Source organism: Rhineura floridana, chromosome 4 (genome assembly GCF_030035675.1).
Source record: "Rhineura floridana isolate rRhiFlo1 chromosome 4, rRhiFlo1.hap2, whole genome shotgun sequence".
Classification (NCBI taxonomy): Eukaryota; Metazoa; Chordata; class Lepidosauria; order Squamata; family Rhineuridae; genus Rhineura; species Rhineura floridana.
Genome location: NC_084483.1, coordinates 58,328,114 through 58,347,970, shown reverse-complemented (window position 1 = coordinate 58,347,970; position 19,857 = coordinate 58,328,114). Strand labels below are relative to the sequence as shown.

General features: G+C 45.5%; 1 protein-coding gene across 3 annotated transcripts in view; it reads left to right on the top strand.

Moving 5' to 3' along the window:
* The window catches only part of COL9A1 (collagen type IX alpha 1 chain), a 200,263-nt gene that overhangs the window by 130,618 nt on the left and 49,788 nt on the right, over nucleotides 1-19,857 (top strand). For all 3 annotated transcript variants that reach the window (XM_061623089.1, XM_061623087.1, XM_061623088.1), the window contains 3 exons: nucleotides 1,408-1,452; nucleotides 1,573-1,626; nucleotides 1,734-1,787. In XM_061623089.1, coding sequence (XP_061479073.1) covers nucleotides 1,408-1,452; nucleotides 1,573-1,626; nucleotides 1,734-1,787 — 153 coding nt within the window. The remainder of the gene's footprint in view (nucleotides 1-1,407; nucleotides 1,453-1,572; nucleotides 1,627-1,733; nucleotides 1,788-19,857) is intronic.

Here is a 19,857-nt window from a genome sequence, read left to right as displayed (position 1 = left end):
AAATCAATTTAGCAAGAAGAAAAACACACTGAAAGAGTTAAAAACAATCTGAAACACAATCACAATTAAAAACACAGTTAAAAATAGTCTAAAACACAGCTTGAAAACATTATTTCATCAGTGAACTTCAGATTGCCAGGAACAACCCTCTTTAGCCACACTGGTGAAGTTAAGCAGGTTCGGGTTTGGATGGCTCCTGGATAAGAGACCACCTGGGAACCACATATATGTTATTCTGATTTCCAACATGGAAGGAAGGTGGGATATAAAAATGTATATGGTTTAAAAAAAATAGGGAGAAATGCTGAAGTTGGTCAAAGGGTGTTTGAGGGGCCATTGGAATTGGCATAAGTGCTCCTCCACTGGTTGAGAGGAGGCCTGCCAGTATACTTGCAAGGAACAACGCTTACACCACTGAAGACCCACTGGTACACAGGCACACAGCAAACCGGCAGGACCAAGGAAGTGTTGGTATTTCTGTCACGGATTCTGCCTCCCATCCCACGTAGGATTGCTCTGCTGCCAGTCCTTTAAAATGCACTCATAGGCAATACAATGATTATTTGATTTATTGAAACAAATTTGCGAGGCATTTGCCATATAAACGTGATCATATGCAATATTCCTTAGTGCGTCTAAATTCTGCATCTGTGTTGGAATTGCTTTTTATGATGTTTTTAAAGCTTTTTAAAAATGTTTTTAAAGATGTTTTGTTTTAATGTTTTAAAATATATTTTGCTTTAATATGTTTTAAAGTCTTTAAGGTGTCTTAGAGTGTTTTTTGTGTTTTTGTTTGCTGCACTGGGCTCCTACTGGGAGGAAGGGGGGGATATAAATTTAAATGATGATGATGATGATGTTGGATCTGCCAGAAGGCATGTGAGAATACCACTTAGCTACAATGAGCAGGTCTGGGTCTCATCAGTACTTGGGTAGGCGATTTCCTGGGAGCTGCATGTATGCCACCATTGGCTCCAAAGGTGGGATACAAATGTAAGGAAACCAAGAAAGAAAGGAAGAAAGGTTGCTGGGCTCTACTATAGCTGTCAGCTTAGGAAAAAATAGGCCAATAAGACTGCATGCCTTCGAGATTTTTCTGTTCAAGAATGAACTCAAGCATGTGCTTAACAGGTGTTCATGTTGCCTTTTGGGGGGAGGAGGGGGAATAACATTGGCACTGGTTGGGTTTTTTAATGTATGTGTTGAGTCACATTTGTGAATGGCTCAGTATAATTCACATGATGACATCATTTGGCAAAAAGATAAAAAAGACGCTCCTCTGCTGCAGACTATAATTGCTTGAGGGAGCAAGAAATATTTGCACATTATAAGTACATAATTATAAGTACACTAATTATAAATACCAAGAACATTTCAAACATTTTAACAGTGTATTGCTTTTTGTAGGGTTTTCCTGGCTCTCCAGGAGCAAAAGGTGTTCCTGGCCCAATGGTAAGCATTCTAGGCATTTTGGGAAAGACTCCAGTCTCTTACAGGTCTATTTTGTATTCCATTCTTTCTGCAAGATTGTGGCACCTATTTTAATTTAGCTAATATTTTTGTCTCCAACAGGGTAATTCAGGTCCTCCTGGGAAATCTGGCTTGATGGGGAATTCGGGTAAACCTGTAAGATAATTTCTTTCTCCAGTTTCCTAATTTTTTTTACTAAGAAGTTCCTGTTTTGTGCAGAATCAGTTTTGAAGCATGTTATGTTCTTGTAATCATGTAAACAGGGAGAACAAGGGCCACAGGGAGAACAAGGACCCATTGGACCCAGAGGCCCCTCAGTAAGTACTTGTTCTGCTCTGGATTTAGGCTCTGGATGTTCAGATAATAGGCTGATGATAGAGGAGATAATAGCTATTTGCAATAGCTATTTGTGTTACCTGTCTGTAATGTAAAGTCTAACTTTCACATCAATTTCTGCTGGTCCTGTATTATGCACATCTGTCTCACATGCTGATTTATAATACAAATAAATTCAGCCCCATATTCTGTAGTAGGTTAAACATTCCAGCCATTTCTCAAAACTTGCAGGTAGAACCATATATGACAAATTGAACACAAGTCCAGAGTCCACATCAAGCAGACCTTTTATGGCCACTAGAGGGACTGAAGGCCTTTTCCCACAATGCCACAGGTTGTGGTTTTTCATTGTTATTATGTTTGTGAGCTGGGGATAAATTTTGGCTGCACTACCACAGGCAGAGATAGTTTGTGTGTCTGCTGACTGCATGTTCACATCTCTATAAACATTGGAAAGCAATTTGAGAATTGCATGATTCTTGTGACAGCTCCAAAAATAGCCATGTGGGACCAGGGGCCACTCGATAGGGTGGGGGAGGAATAGCGCTCCTTTTCTGCAATCAGCAGCAGAATAGCTGCCACGGATCACAGGGACAGAGTTTCTTCTGCCTGCCAGTTCACTGGCTCTACCTACCCATCTCTCATGTCTTTTGCGGTTGCATGGGCTGCGCGTGCAGAACTGCCATTAACCAAGATGGTGGCCGAGGTTTCCCTAAGGGGCTGAAGCCTCCGCCGCCATCTTGGTTGATGGCACCGATGCACATGCGTAGCAGCCCGTGCAGCCGAAAAAGGCAAGAGAGAAGGAGCCAACAAACAGGTGGGCGGAAGAAGCTCCCTCCCTGTGAGAGACAAGTAGGCGCACTTGTGTGTGTGCCGGGGCCCAGGGCAAGCTGGTGCCGGCTCTGTGTGGGATATAGGCCTTATTAGAAGACAAGACTAACCAGGATCTAATCAGAGCAAGCAAGTTGCTTTGTGAAATAATTTACCAGTTGGTTCCCAGCATATCTGACTATAGAAAGTTCAAAGACCTTCATAACCCAGAGGTTTTTGTAAAAGAAAAATAAAATTGTGGAAAAGGAAATAAAGGTTTCGTTGCAAATTTTAGACAAGGATCCCAAATGCATGCCATTAAGTCTTAACCATGCTTTATGTCATATGAGAGTGTGATGTTCCCTGTGCCCCTTGCGAGGGCCTGTCCCCTGGTGGTCATTAAGGTAAATCTTTCAGCTACTCTGCTGAGTACAGAGAATTTTCCACAGGTAGCCTGCCATCACTTTGGGCTTTACTGCCATCTAGCATCGGAAGGCAAGAATGCACTCGAGTTAAAACCTGGGCCCCCGGCCACTCCCACTCCAGTTCCATTCTTGCCTCCGTCCGAAGCATTTGGATTCCTGATAGCGTAGCTAAGTTTCTCCCTTGTCCTATATTTGCTGTTCCCTTTGTATTTTTCCCCTCTCCCCCCTTTGGTTTGGGAGCGTGTGGGATTTATTGTGTTTGTTTTTTACCTTTTCGGGAATTTTTCCTCCGGTTATTTTTATTTTCCCTTTTATTTTTGGTGACCTGCTTTGCCTCTCCATTTGTGGTTGCAGTGCGACTGTTTTCCTTTCGTTTGGGAACTTGCGGCTGAGGCCTCCGTTAGCAGCGGTGGCTGCTCTTTTCTTGCTTGGGGGATCTGTGGCTGCGGCCCCTTCCCCCCCCGGCCGCTCGGCTTGGTGCAGGGTAGCTCGCGGCTGCGGCTCCCTCCTCAGCCTTCTCCCGTGCCGGCTTCTGGGCAGCGCTCTCGTCCTCCCAGCCAGGAGCTAGCAACTCTTTTCTCTGCCTTGGCTGCTTCTCCTGGCCTCCATTTCTCTGAAGCGGTAGCGTTTTTTGCTCCCTCCACGCCGCTGCAGTTTCTCCGGCGGTTTGTAGCCACGTGGAGGCGCCTTCCTCAGCCCTAGTCGGCAGCGTTTTTTGTCCACCAGCCAGTTAACCCTTGCAGGGGCTTTTTCTAGGAGGCCTGCTTCCTAGTACTCCATTAGTTTTTTGGTTTTGTTTTTTCTTTTTTAACTTTTGTTTTTTCATATATCAGCTGTATTTCTCTTCAGTGCTTTTTATATAGGTTGCAACACCACGCTGCAGCGGAAAGCTGCACACCTTGAGCAAGCTGTTTTTTGTGATACCATACCTTCCCCATGGTGTGTGTGTATCTACTTGTGCACTCAAATTTTTTACGCACAGCTTTTCTGGTGCTACTCTAGTCTCTTTGTGCACATTGGCGATACTGCACCTTCCCCATTGTGTGCGTGTATTTAGCCTTGGGCCATGCTGTGTTTTTAAAAGGCAATTTTTTCCTGGCAGTGTATTGTAGCAGTCTCGCACCTTCCCCATTGTGTGCGTGTACTTAGCTTGTGGCCAATATTGCAGCTTGACTTACTTTTCTTGGCTCCCTGACTCTTCAGGGCGATATTAGTACCTCTCCTGTGGAAGGGTTCCCACCCCCCACCCATTTTTTCAGTGCCATAGTGAACCAGTCAATTTTTCTCTTGGCACCTGGAGCTCTATTGCACAGCATACTTCTCATCACCTCACAGCATACGAGTGTTACCGCACCTTCCCCATTGTGTGCGTGTATCTAGACTCCACCATGGCAGATCAGCAGCCACAGGGGACACAATCCGCAGGGCCAAATCACCAGCGCATCGCCTTACCTCAACACAAACCTTCTAAGCATAAACACTCCAAGGCCTTAGCCAAGACTAAACACTTATCTGACCACGGTGCTCCCAAGAGGGCCCGTTATGTTTCAGCTCCATCTTTAGAGAAGCCTGCACAAGAAACAGTATCCACTCTTTTTCAATCCCCTTCTGGGTCGTCAGAGGATGAATTTGAAGGCTTCCCCAGTCAAACTCCACGCTCCGATGTTCATCTGATTCCGACTTCTCCAGTGCAGCCTCTTTTGCCTACACAAGAGCATTCTGTGCCCTCTGCTCTCTCTCCAGGGCTACAGTTGACTCCGGAATTTCTTTTACAGCTGCGTGAGGTACTCGGGTGTCTCTCACAAGCTCAACCTCAGCCTCAAGCACAGCTGTCACCTCAGCCTGGAGTTTCACGGCAGTCCAGCTCTGCATGGCAACCGGGTTGCTATGATGATGTCCCTCCCTCCTCGCCTAATCCATTCGATGTTTCTAGGGGCAGACTTGGCGGTGAGCCCCCAGAGATGCAGGACTACTTACCTTTCCTGCAGGCTGATCCTGATGAGTGGAGTGGAGAATCTGATCTAGACGAGGACTTCTCCTATCGCCTCTTCGACTCGGCTGATTATCCCCTGCTTTCACACAGAGTAATGGACACCCTGGGCATTCAACCTGCTCAAACGCAACCTATCACTCCCCCAGTCAAGGGCGCTAGAGTTCCAAAGTCCCCCAGATCAGTGGAGCATTTTATCCCTGTGCCAGATCCCATTAACAAGCTAGCCAGGGAAGAATAGGCCCGTCCCTTGTGCTCACGTTGCTTCTCACCGTTGGCCAACAGACTGTACCCATTGGCCCTGGAATTTATGTCTTTCCTGAACGTCCCTGGGGTGGACCAACCAATCTCCAATTTAGTTTCTCGATCTCTCCTTCCTAAAGAAGGAGATTCACAGCTGAAAGACCCCTCTGAGAGGTGGCTTGACTTCGTACTACGGAAAAACCACGAGGCATCCGCTCATTCCATCCGGGCCTCCGCTGCCGCCTCCATCTTCTCACGCGCCTCCATGATGTGGCTCGATGACCTGTTGGACAATCCCAATCCTGACCCAGCCAAGTTGCGTAAAAGCCTACTCAAATTGCACAAAGCTGCTGCCTTCGTGGCTGATGCCACTTTGGACGCGACCCACCAAGGAGCACGGGCCCTTGCTGCTGAAATAGTCGCTCGACGTATCCTATGGCTCCAACATTGGGATGCCGACACTACCGCCAGAACTAACCTTTCCATGGCCCCATACTTGGGCTCTATGCTTTTTGGTGACGATGCCCTTAAAGCAGTCTTGGTTGACCCCAAGGACAATCGAAAACCTACCTTAGCCACAGTCAAAAGAGATGACCGCAGACCCTTTCGGCGATTTACTCTTTACCGTTCCTTCCAGCCCTTTCGGGGGGTGCGGCCTGGTGGGCGGGGATGAGATGCCAGGTCCACAGATTTTCGCTCCTCCAGGGCACCCTGGCCCACACAGCGCTTCCAGGTCAGACCCCAATACCAAAGCAGGCAAGCTTCCTCCTCTTCTTATGGCAGAGGAGCCCGTCAGTCTAGGCAGTTCTGACGCCATCCCCATAGGAGGCAGACTGTCTCTTTACACAAGTTCCTGGCTGGCCCTGACTCACGTCTCTTGGGTCAGGGCCATCTGCCCACAGGGTTACAATATAGAATTTTGGCAGAACCCCCCAGACAGATTCTACCCCTCCCCCGTTTCCAACTCATGCAGGATAGTTATGCAGGATGCACTACGTCATCTACTCAGCATAGCCGCTGTAGAGCCAGTACCACCACCCGAAAGGTTGCAAGGCGTCTACTCCTTCCTCTTCGCTGTCCCCAAGCGAGAGTCCTCATGGAGGGCGGTCTTAGACCTCAAGTTTGTCAACCGCTTCGTGAAGTACCCCCGCTTCAAGATGGAGTCACTGGCCTCAATTGTGGAAGCTCTGCAACAGGGGGACTTCCTAGCATCCATCGACCTGAAGGATACCTACTTACACATTCCAATCTGTCTCGCTTACAGACGATTCCTCAGATTTTCTCTCGGCCAACACCACTTCCAGTACCGCGCCATGCCATTTGGCTTTACATCGGCTCCCCGAGTCTTTACCAAAGTGATGGCCACCATGGTAGCCTTTCTCTGCCTACAGGGGGTGCATATTTACCCCTACCTGGACGACCTTCTCCGAGCGTACTCCTGGGACCTAGCCGACAGACAGCTCCAGTTCACTCTAGATGCCCTAACTTCTCACGGCTGGTCAATGTCAAAAAGAGTCATCTTCAGCCAACCCAGCACCTCCTGCACCTGGGTGCCATACTGGACACGTCTCTAGCCATGATCTTCCTGTCGCCAGACCGTATCACCTCCATCACAGCCATGGCAACTTTCCTGACTCATCGCTCAAGGGCAGATCTCATGTTTCTGGCACAGATGCTGGGGACACTGGTCTCCACCATTCATATTGTTCCGTGGGCCCGACATCACATGAGATCTTTACAATGGGCCCTCCTACGCTTTCAGGCGGACATTGCCAAGTCCAACCACTGCGTGATTCTGCTGGAACCCTTGCTGAGGGCTTCATTCCACTGGTGGGCAGTGATGGCACACCTCAGCAAGGGTACACCCTTCCGGGAGCCTGTCAGGGTGATCATCACTACAGATGCCAGCCTGTCAGGCTGGGGAGCCCATTGCAACGCCAGCTTTGTCCAGGGAGTGTGGTCCCCAGCAGACCTAACTCACAACATAAACTGGTTGGAGCTCAGGGCGGTTCATCTGGCCCTTCGACATTTCCAGCCACTGTTCTCCCTGCAGCACGTGCTGATCCAAACGGACGTTTGTGTGAAATCTCATCTTAACAGGCAGGGGGGGACCAGGTCCAGAGCTCTTCAGGCAGAGGTGGCCCAAATCTTCGACCGGGCCGAAAAACATCTACTCTCTATACGGGCGGAACATCTCAGCGGGCTGCTGAATGTCACCACTGATTGGCTCAGCAGACAGCATGTACACCCAGGAGAGTGGAAGCTTCATCCGGCAGTGTTTGATCTTCTCCAGCTCTGGTTCGGCACCCTCTCGGTGGACCTCTTCGCATTGAGACACAACCGCCAGCTGCCTCGCTACTTCTCGAGGTACCTGGAGCCGACGGCGGAAGCAGTGGATGCGTTGATGGCACCTTGGCCAGGCGGCCTCCTGTATGCCTTCCCCCCAATCTCCCTACTGGGCAGGACACTGATGAAACTCCGGCACGAGGGGGCTCGGCTTCTCCTGATAGCCCCGTACTGGCCTCGCCATCCTTGGTTCTCGGATCTTCTAGCACTGTCAGTCGCGGATCCCTGGACCCTCCCTGTCAGGCCGGATCTTCTCACTCAGGGACCAATTTGGCATCCGGACCCGGCCTGGCTGAGTCTGACGGCCTGGCTTTTGAATGGCAGCAGCTGACCGCTGCGGGACTTTCCCAGGGGGTAGTGGATACTATCCTAGCATCAAGACGACCGTCGACAAATCACATTTATTGGAGTACGTGGCGTGCATTTTCCAAATGGTGCACCTCTAAGGGCTTCCCAGCTTCTCATGCCAATGTACAGCATGTTCTCCAGTTCTTATACAGAGGACTGACTAGGGGACTGCGGCCGAACACCCTGTGTCACCATGCCTCCACCATCTCTTCAATACTGTCTGTCTCCTCATCGACCGCCCCCATGGGCGCTCATCCACTCATCAAACATTTTTTAAGAGGAGCCGCCTGCCTTTCACCAGCTGTGCGCCACTACTTTCTTTCCTGGAGCCTCTCAAAGGTCCTGCACGCCTTACAGCGCCCTCCGTTTGAACCCCTTGCCTCAGTGCCTCTCAGACTGTTATTTTTCAAGGTCCTGTTCCTCGTTGCCATTCCCTCCGCGAGACGGATATCAGAACTACACGCCTTGTCTTTCGCCTGTCATCTCTGCATTCTTCATGAGGATTCTGTGGTCTTGAGACCAGACCCATCCTTCTGCCCCAAGGTCAACTCCTTATTCCATTGTAGCCAGGACATTGTGCTTCTGTCATTCTGCCCAAAGCCAGTACATCCCATGGAAAAGGCCTGGCATTCACTGGATGTTCGGAGAGCCCTCAAACTTTATCTGTCTCGCACCCAAGACATTAGGCAGACAGAATTCTTATTCGTATCCTTTCACCCTAGGACCTTGGGGAAAAAGGTCTCCAAATCCACATTGTCCTGCTGGTTACGGGCCTGCATTGCCTTGGCTTATCAGTCCCTTAACCTTCCAGTGCCGGCTAACATCACGGCCCATTCCACCAGATCAGTGGCCACTTCGGCTGCATTTGTAACTAATGCACCCCTTGCAGACATATGTAGAGCTGCGGTTTGGTCTACCCCTAACTCATTTGTGAAGCATTATAAGATCGACCGATATGCTTCTGCTGACGCCTCCATCGGGAGACGTGTTCTCCAACATGTCCTCTCTGAATAGTAATCTGTTTGTAGTCCCTCCCTATTAAGGGGGCTGCTTTGGTACATCCCAAAGTGATGGCAGGCTACCTGTGGAAAATGGTCCATTGGACTCACCTGAAGGGTGATTTTCACAGGTACGCCTGCCATCACGTCCCTCCCTTGTGGGTGTCTCTGGTGGACTGGTTCCACCTTTATAGTTTATTTGCTGTAAGTTGTTGTGCCTTGCTCTGTTTCTCTCAGTTAAAACCTCTACTCTTAGGTTGCAAGTTCCGTGTTCTCCATGTTTCCATACTTCTCTCTCTGTTTTCCTTGCTGTTTGGGCCTGCGGCCTTCTGTTCCTTTCAGATATGCCACTTCGGACTCGTCGCGAATGAAACTGGAGTGGGAGGGGCCGGGGGCCCAGGTTTTAACTCGAGTGCATTCTTGCCTTCGGACGCTAGATGGCAGTAAAGCCCAAAGTGATGACAGGCGTACCTGTGAAAATCACCCTTCAGGTGAGTCCAATGGACCATTCTCTAATAGGCAAAAAAGCTTACAGTTTAACAACGTACCTATAGCCAACAGATATTTCTATCAAACTTTAAAAAGCCGGGAAATTGGGCCGCTATACTGAATGCACTAGGGGAGCAGGAGACCTGACCTCCTTGCCGAGATATTGTACTGCCCTACAAATTTGTACATCTGCAAAATCAATTTTGGTTGGTCTTTCACAGTCCAATCCACTTGCTGTGTAGCTTGGAAGAATTTGGTAACATGTGCCTCTGAGCATATGGTGAGTAGTGGCAACACCTGCCATCTCCAAAAATGGAGAATTACATTTTGTATGTTTGTTGGTGTTCTTACTTTGCTTCTTTTCTGCGTTACTACTGTTTGTACAGAGAAACTAACCTAGAAAATAATATTTCTCTCATTATTCATCCTAGAAATCTGTGTCAAATTTATTTTTATTAATTTCAAAGCCTTTTTATTGGTCAATGTTATATGATGGTGAAGATAGCCTTTTGTGTTTCAAATTGGAGGTTATGCCCTATTTCTATTTTGGGCACATTAACAGTTGAATCTGAAACTGCTGTTTGATGTAAAATCAGAGTGATTACAATATGTTGCTACTTCAGCAATGACTCTAGCTGTTGGAAAAAAACAAACTTGGCCTGCCCAAGATGCATGTTTTTATGCTTAAACTACTCCACTTAAGGAAATGTGGCTATAGTCAATTAAAAACATAGAGCACACCTATACTTTTTCTAGAATATATTTCACCTCCCACTGTTTAATCTTGTGGAGACTGAGACACTCCTCATGTCCATTGGAAACTATTCTGCAGAACAGTCAGTGTCTTTATTTGTGTTTTAAATTGTGTTTTAAGTTTGTATATCTGTTTTTGGTGTTTTTAGTTGCTGTAAACCGCCCAGAGAGCTTCAGCTATGGGGCGGTATACAAATAAAGCTTTTCTTTAGTGTTGCAAAGTGTTGCTGTACTTCACATATTCACAGAAACAGAAGCAAAAGAAAATGATTTACTATAGGAAACTTCACTAAAATTGCAAAGTAAATGAAACATTTAAAGTGACTATCTGAACTATATCAACTGTTTTAATATTGTTGCGTCCTCCCTCCTAAAACAAGGTCAGCACAGCACATGTCTTGTTTCTGTTATTTGGGCTGATTTCAGGTGTTGCCACTACTTACCATATGCTCAGAGGCATATGTTACCAAATTATTCCAAGCTACACAGGAAGTGGATTGGACTGTGAAAGACCAAATTGTGTTTGCATTGTGACAAATTTGTAGGGCAGTCCAATATCTCAGAGAAGTCAGGTGTCCTGCTGCCCTGGTGCATTCACTATAGCTGCCCAATTTCCCTGATTTTTAAAGTTTGATAGAAATATCTGTTGGCTATAGGTACGTTCTTAAACCGCAAGGTTTTTTGCCTATTAGTGAATGTTTCTGCTTTTTAATCCAGGAGGTAAGAAATGGGATCCTGTGCAAGTTTGCTGAGAATGGATTGATCATTTGCATGCTTATTGAGTTCAGTGGGATTTACTCCCCAAGAAAGTCCTCAATGGCAGAACAGGTGGAGGATAACAATGTGTACATTACAATGGCTGTGAAGGTGGATAAAGGGTGCAGCAGATAAAAGACTTCCAATCGTCGTGGTATCCCACGCCATTGGATCAAAGCCTTTTTCTGTCAAGATTATGTGTTGATCGTCGTGCACTGATCTCACCACATAAAACAAATTCATGCACAGGCATCTTCCAAGCACCTTGCCTAGGAAGACAATCTTACTTGACCATGAGTGATCACCAGTAGTACTCCGGTGCAATCATGCCTAGGATAGGTGAAACTGATGCGGATGGGAGGAGGGGGAGGGAAGCATGCAGGAGGGGGAGGAGGAAGGTTTGATCATTTGCATGCTTATTGAGTTCAGTGGGATTTACTCGCTGTGCAATCATGGCTAGGATAGGTAAAACTGACAATGGGAGAGGAGATGGGGAGGAGAAAGTAGAGGGAAGGAGGAAGGGAGGGTAGAGGGGAGCAGAAGGGGAAGGAGGGGATTGGATGGGGAGGGGTGAGAGAAGGGGCAAAAGGGAGGTGATGGGAGGGAGGAGGAGGGGAGGGCAGGTTTGATTATTTGCATGCCTATTGAGTTCAATGGGATTTACTCCCATGATAGCATGCTTGAAAATGAATTGATTGCCTTCAAGTCAATTCTGACTTAGCTGGCCCTATGAATAGGGTTTTCATGGTAAGCGGTACTCAAAGGTGGTTTACCATTGCCTTCCTCTGAGACTGGGAAGCAGTGACTGGCCCAAGGTCACCCAGTGAGCTTCATGGCTGTTTTCCCAGGTTGTAGTCCTAGGCTAGCTAAAACTGACCATGGGAGAGGGTGGAAAGGAGGGGAAGGAGGAGGAGAGGGAAGGAGGGGATTGGAAGGGAATGGGGAGGGGAAGGGAGGGGTGAAGGAAGGGGGAGGGAAGGGGCAAGAGGGAGGGGATGGGAGGAGGAGGAGAGAGCAGGTTTGATCATTTGCATTCTTTTTGAATTCAGTGGGATTTACTCCTGTGCAAGCATGCTTAGGATAGGTGAAACAGACCTGTGGGAGGAGCAGGGAGGGGAGGAGCAGGGCAGGAAGGGGGAGGGTAGGCACTGGGCAGAGGCGAAGCCCCTTTCCTTTCCAAAAGGAAACCACTGTGAACAGTATCATTGCTTTTCAGGGTTCCCCCAACCTTTTTCTTCTACAGCAGGCACATGTAGTCTCCCACCCAAATTTAAATGAAAGTTGTACTGGCCACATCTACACTAGACCTTTATTTCACTTTAGACAGTCATGACTTCTTCCAAAGAATCCTGGGAAGTGTAGTTAGTGAAGGGTGCTAAGAGTTGCTAGGAGATGCCCTATTCCCCACACAGAGCTTCAGTCAGAGCGGCTGTTAAACCACTCTGGCTGCTGGAGCTCTGTCAGGGGAATAAGAGTCTCCTCTCAGCACCCTTCACAAACTACACTTTCCAGGATTCTTTGGGGGAAGCCATGACTGTGTCAAGTGAAATCAAAGTCTGGTGTGGGTGTGGCCCCCTGATTTTTTGTTCTTTTTTCCCTTCTTTTCTCTTTTTTTCTTTCCCCCTTTTTTTCTTTATTGTAAGTTGCTTTGAGTTTCATTTTGGGGGAAAAGTGACTAATAAATATCATTAATAAATAATAAATAAAAATAAATAATTAGGCAAACCCAGGAGCTGTGAATCTGGAATTTAGAACTCTGACTTTTGGTTCTTACTGAGCGTGTCTGACATTATCATTGAGTTCAATGCAACATTTCTTAAATTAATTAAAAATCAGCCAGGCATGTTTTTAACTTTTAAACTTCAGAAGATAAAGGTCAGAATATGGGGCAAGGTCAGTAATAGGATTACAGGTACTCTGTGAACATGGCTGATTTTTAATTATTTCAACATATTAAGAAAACTCTGACAGAAAAAAGTCCAAAAGGGCTCTGGGTCCCCCCCCTTTTTTTTGTCTGTTTTGTGTATCACCATGAAAATTTAGAGGGTTCTTAAGCAAGCGTTTCTGAGTTCAGGACTATAAGTTTTGTAAGGTTTTGTTTTGAAATAAGCTTATGGGAAGCATCAGAATGGCATGGGGGTATTTTCAATTTAACATTGCGGAATGCGAAAAATCCATGCTGATTATAGTATACAGCCACTCTCGTGCCTGTATTATTAGAATTAGAGAGAGCAGTAGGACTATCCCTTTATATACTGATTCAAGTACATCACACCAAGCACATGGGGTGATATAATTTGCCTTGGAATCCACCCAGACCAGAACACAGTCAGTTAAACAAAAAGATATATTTAATTAAGGTTTATTATTATTTGGAATTGTTAATTGCTTGTTACCTGAAGATTCGACATAACTTTCAATACATACAAAACAAAACTATATTATACCATAAAAACAGCTGCCCTGGGCTTCTGCTTGGAGGAAGGGTGGAATATAAATCAAATAATAAACAAACAAACCACTGTTAAGAGCCATGAGAAGCTTTGGCTGCATACTAGGAACAAAACAACATCATCTCAGTCTATCATAAGGCTTTTACCTGGTGCTGAAAAGATGTCAACAAATATGCTGGATGTATCTCACTGGGAAGAACATTCCACAGATGGGGAGCCATTCGTTCACAAGTAGTCTTTATGTACATAGTTTCATGATCTCTAAGTTTCCTACAGCTATCCTAACTCTCTTTAAATACATACTTCAATACTCTCTCATCTAATTTTCTGCTCAATTTTTCTGTCCCCCACAGCCATACTTCCCATTCTGTCATTACCCAACAGACACTTTCCACTAGCCATTCATTCTAACTCCACCCAATATTCAATTTCACTCCCATTTTGTTGTGTTCAGGTCCTGCTTGCGGGCTTCCTGTCAGCATCTGGCTGGCCACTGTGAGAACAGGATGCTGGACTAGATGGACCACTGGCCTGATCCAGGAGGCTCTTCTTATGTTCTTATGTAAATTCTACCACCACTAGCTATTCTGTCACAGGGAATGTTTGGAGCCCATTGTGAGCCCATCTTTTTTTGGTACCAGCACTATACTAGAGGACCAGGGACTAATCGATTCCCGAATCACACCCAGCTCTAGCATCTCTCTCACTTCCTTTCTGATTTCATCTAACACACTTCCATTCACTCGATAAGGGGTAGATCTAATTGGGGGATGATTTCCAGTGTCAATAATATGCTTTGCTACACTGGTTCTACCAGGTCTATTGCTGAAGAGTTCCCCATATTTGCTCAAAACACTCATAATTTCTTCCTTGACTTTTCCATCCACCTCCTCCGACCATTCCAACTGATCTAAACCACCTTCTGCCTTGCTCTCTTGTACTAAGTCTGGCAAATCAGGACCACTTCCTTCAGGGAACAAGGTGACTTGCAAAACTTTTGCATCCCTGGTGTGATAAGGTTTTAACGTGTTCAAATGTACTACCTTATGCTTTTTTAATTTGTCTGCTGTTATAACATAAGTCAATGTGTCAAGTTTTTCTCTAATGATATATGGTCTCCCAGCTGGCTTGCAGTTTATCGTGTTTTCTGGGGATGAATGCCATGACCATATCTCCCACTTCATACACACGCTGTCTTGCTGTTCTATCATACCAGTAACTTTGTTTCTGCTGAGCTTGCTCAAATTCTTTTGTACTACTTCCATCATAGATTCTAGCTTGTTGTGGAACTCTAATACATAATCAACCACAGATGTTTTATACTCCACCAGCGACCCTTCCCACGAATTTTGTAACAACTCCAAAGGTCCCCTCACTTTCCTCGCAAACATTAATTCAGAGGGTGAGAACCCTGTTGATTCTTGAAGTACTTCTCGGTAGGCAAATAAAAAACACCCCAAACGTTCATCCCAATCCTGTTATCTTGAACATAACTTTTTATCATTCCTTTGAGCACCCCATTAAACCTTTCAGTTAACCCATTGGTTGCTGGATGATATGTGGTTTTCAAATGCTTCAATCCACGACACTTCCACATACATTGCATCACTTCTCCCATAAATACACTGCCTTGATCAGTCAAACCTCATGTGGAAAACCCAGCCTCATAAAGATTTTCAGCAAAGCCTCTGCCACTACAGGGGCTTCTACGGACCTCAGAGCCTCAGCATCTGGGTACCTCGTTGCAAAATCCACCACCACCAATATGTATTTCCTGCCATGCGTTGTGGGTTTAGAAAAAGGACCCACCAAGTCTATTCCCACTCTATAAAATGGCTGTCCTATTATAGGAAGGGGCTTCAATGGTGCTTTTGTTTTTACCCCACTTTTTGGCATATGATACATGAGGAACAGTACTGTTTGACATCCTTGGAAGTGTTCGGCCAATTGTAATGAGTAGTCAGCCTTTTCTTTGTCTTTTTTATCCCAAGATGTCCTGAACAAGGTATATCATGTGCCATATCTGGCAATCTGGATCTGAATTTGCTAGGCACAACCAACTGTTTAACTGGTTCACAGCTTATCTCTCTCTCTTTAGGTAGCCACAGTCTATACAGCACACCATTCTCCCACACTGTTTGATCCCTCAGGCTCTCTGTAAAAGGGATTCTTTGTGGTAGGGCTCGCTCCTTCATTGGTTTTAAACTAATATCATTTTCCAGCTCATCTCTGAACTGTTGTGCTTCTGCAGTAGAAAACATTCGCAACAAAGTTTCATCCTCTCCAGGCTCACTAGGGTTACTATGGCGACCTCAGGCTCAGTTACAGATTCCACCCTGTTCTGTTCAGTGTCAGACAAAATGGCTTCTGCAGCTTTGCCAAGCTGTTGTCTTGTCACGACATAGATCTTTCCCTGTGATCCCATCACATCTCTGCCCAATATTATGGGTTCATGTTGCTGGGCATTGATACCCACTTTATACATCTCTTTTCCTCTCCAGTTCAATTTTATTAGGGCCATGGGAATGCTCTCTGGCTCACCTCTCACACCTTGGATTACCAACTTTTCCTGAGGTAAAATTTCTTCAGTTTCTTCAAATCTGGCCTCAGTAAGGTCTGAGCAGCACCAGTGTCCAGCAAAGCCCAATATTTTGCCCCGTGCACACATACTTCTTCTCTGAAGCTTGAATCAAAATCTTGAACATTTGACCAGCTTATTTGACAGAATTGTATTTTCTGTTTCCCCTTCTCTCAGTTCACTTTTTCACTGTTCTCCCTTGAACAGGATTACTGATGGGGTTTGTAGCTTCACATTGAAAATGGAGATGTCCTGGCTTACCACATTTGAAACAGAGTTTCTCCTCCATTTTAGGATACACAGACACGAACTGAGGTGTCCTGTGCCCTTCTGATTTTATTAGAGGGTTTACTCTCTGTGGTGCCACATCCCTTCTGCCATTAGTATTTGGTCTTGTTTTAAAATCTCTTTGTGTTTTTCCCATCCAACCAGTTCGGTTTGGGGTAAAATGATCTGCCAGCTCTGCTGTTTCCTGCACAGACTTACGGGAACGATCTTTAACTAGCTATCTAATTTCTGGTGGCAATTGATGGTATAACTGGTCTAATATCATGAGGCTTTTCACCTCTTCCATAGACTGAGCTTTCGCACTTGTCATCCATTTCTCAAATATATCCATCAGTTTTGCCCCCAACTCCACGAAAGACCTCGCTGTCTGTATCTGGCAGTTTCTGAAAAGTTTTCTAAAATAATCAGGCCACAGTCTAAATCTTTTGTACACTGCTTCTTTAAACTCAGGATATGTCACTGGCCTGCCTGAGGGGAAATATTGATACACTTCAGCCAATTCCCCTTTAATTAAGCTTGATAAATACTGTATGTATTTATCTTCAGGTGGCCCCCACATCTGAGCTGCCTTTTCAAATGTTGTGAGGTAAACATGTGGATCTTGACCAGGCTCATACACAGCAAAGTCTTTTGGAGTGATTTATATTTTTGCTTCATCTCTCTCTTTTCTTGTCTCCTCAGAGTTAAACCTCTCTTTCTAATTTTAACCTTTCCACTTGTATCTCAGCCTCCATTCTCAATCTCTCAGTTTCCAACACATGTTGCTTCTCCTTATCCTCAGGCTCCATTCTCAATCTTTCAGTCTCCAACATTTGCTGCTTTTCCTTTTCAATAGCCTCCATTCTCAATCTTTCAGCCTCCAACTTTAACTTCTCTCTTAAATACTCCACATAGGCAGGATTACTTAAGCACTTTTCTGGGGTCTCTTCTCTTACAGCTTCTTTGGATTGGACTGATGTATAAGTTATTAATGCCACCCACAATTCATCCACCCCTTTACCCTCATGAGGTAAATGAAAAGCTATACATTTTTCCACCAGCTCCTCTCTTCATTTTCATGAACTCAGCCATATTTCTCGGAGCTCACACACTACCACACACTCACAAGTAATCTTTATTAGTTATTCCCTTCACAGTCACACCACTTTTTAGGGACTCTCTTTTGTTCGTATCCCACCTTTACCACCACATGAGGATCCCACCTCAGACCACCACCTGTCAGGTCCCTCCAGTCAGGATCTTGGTTTTTATTTGTTCTCTCACCGGCTCTAGCACAGATCTTGCAAGATCCCACTGCTAGGCAGCACCACCAGCCACTCCCTATTTTACAATATTGCCTGGGGACTTTGCCTTAGTCTCCTTCTGGCTTATTGTTACTTTGTGTCTGGGTGCACTTGCAGGCCACAACCCCCCTGTATCTTTGTGCCAATAAAGCATACAGCCCTGGGTTGCCCTGGATACTTGATGATACACTATCTCTTCACCGCTGCCACCATTCGATACTGTTTCTCCACCTTGGTAAGTACCCTGCCCACCCTTCTGGTCTGTGAAAGCCCCAGCCAAGGGTCAGGCTTTTGGTAAACCAAGAAAATATTTATTTATAAACACCAGGAAATAACAAGATTACTTAAGGTATATTTAACAAGCGTATGGTTTCATATATTGTGTTCCTCTTTATGTTTCTAGTCATATATAATCTGCCTCAATACCAGTCAAATATAATCCAACCCACAACCAACTCCAACCCACAACAACCGACCCACAACCAACTGTCATCCTCTCATTTATACCTTCAGCCACTCAAACACTCAGCCAATCATTCTCCAGCATTCTATCCCATGTACTCCCCCCTCTCACTCAATCCACTTACCATGTATACTTTAATAAACCCGCACTTACCATATTTACAGTTATCAAAATACAGGGTCATCACATTTCCCCCCCTTTAAATAAAAGCAAAGTATTACTCCTGTGCCCAGGAATAATATGATGTGTTATATACAAGTGCATGTCACTCAGGGGTAGAGTGTCCTTTCAGTCTCACATCTCGATCACGTAACTGCTGTATCAGCAACCTGCCTTGAAAGTCCATCCGCCAGCACGTTGCCCTTTCCTTTGATGAAAACAAAGTCCACCTGATATTCCTGCAGCATCCAGGACCACCTTTGAAGCATGGTGTTGTTATTTCTCATCATGTCCAGCCACAGCAGTGCACGATGATCTGTGATGACCGTGCATCTCCTTCCCCACACACAGCTTGCTCAGGCCCCACACGACTGCCAAACACTCTTTCTGTACCGGTGAGTAGTTCCGTTCTCTTGTTGACAGTTTACGACTTAGGTATGCGGTGGGATGCCTGATGCCTTCCCTCTCCTGCATCAGCACAACTCCAAGAGCGAAATCAGACGCATCTGTCGCCACAATGAAAGGCTGCTCAAAGTCCAGAGCTATCAACACTGGAGTCTGGCACAGTGCTCGCTTCAGTTGGTCAAACACTTTTTGACACCTTTCATCCCATCTCACACACTCAGCACACTTTTTCTGCATTAATTCATGCAGTGGGGTTGCTATTTCTCCAAACCCCTTTATAAACTTTCTATAAAAACCAGCCATACCTATATTGTGTTCCTGTTTATGTTTCTAGTCATATATAATCTGCCTCAATACCAGTCAAATATAATCCAACCCACAACCAACTCCAACCCACAACAACCGACCCACAACCAACTGTCATCCTCTCATTTATACCTTCAGCCACTCAAACGCTCAGCCAATCATCATCCAGCATTCTCCAGAATTCTATCTCATGTACTCCCCCATCTCATTCAATCCACTTACCATGTATACTTTAATAAACCTGCACTTACCATATTTACAGTTATCAAAATACAGGGGCATCACACCCATCTCTAATGCCAGAGTACAATGTGAAGGCACATGAGGTCACCCCCTTGCTGAAGTTAGGCAGGTCTGGGTCTGATCAGTGCCTGGATGGGAGACCACCTGGGAATCACAGGCATTCTTTGATGGAAAAAAAGGCAGGATATAATTGTAAGAAAATAAATAAATAAAAATGAATCATGGTTGGAAGAAAGTTGCAGCTGAAGAGCATCAGCCAACCTGTGACCTCTTTTTGCAACCTAATAGAAGGCTTGGAGAACTACAATGTATGTGGCCTTCTAAGCTCTTGATATGCCTGAGCAAAAAATCCCTGTGTATTCCCATTGTCTGCTGTACCACAGCTATGCCATTGTGACATCATACAAAGTGACTAGTGTATATCACTGTGATGTCATTGTCACATTTAACTGTGTAGTCAGGACTGTTCAAAATAAGGCAAAATGGTGGCCAATTACTAGGAAATGAAACAGAAAACGAAATGGCACTAACGTTTCATCAAATTGTCCTCTCCTGGATTATACAAACCGTGGAAAACACTAGTAAGTAATGATACAGAACCAGCAACACAGACCTATACTTCAAGTGCACAGTTTATTGAGATTACATATTTCTGTGGCTCTATCTTTTTGTTAGAGGGTCAAACAAAACAGATAAAACATATGTTAGCCCATTA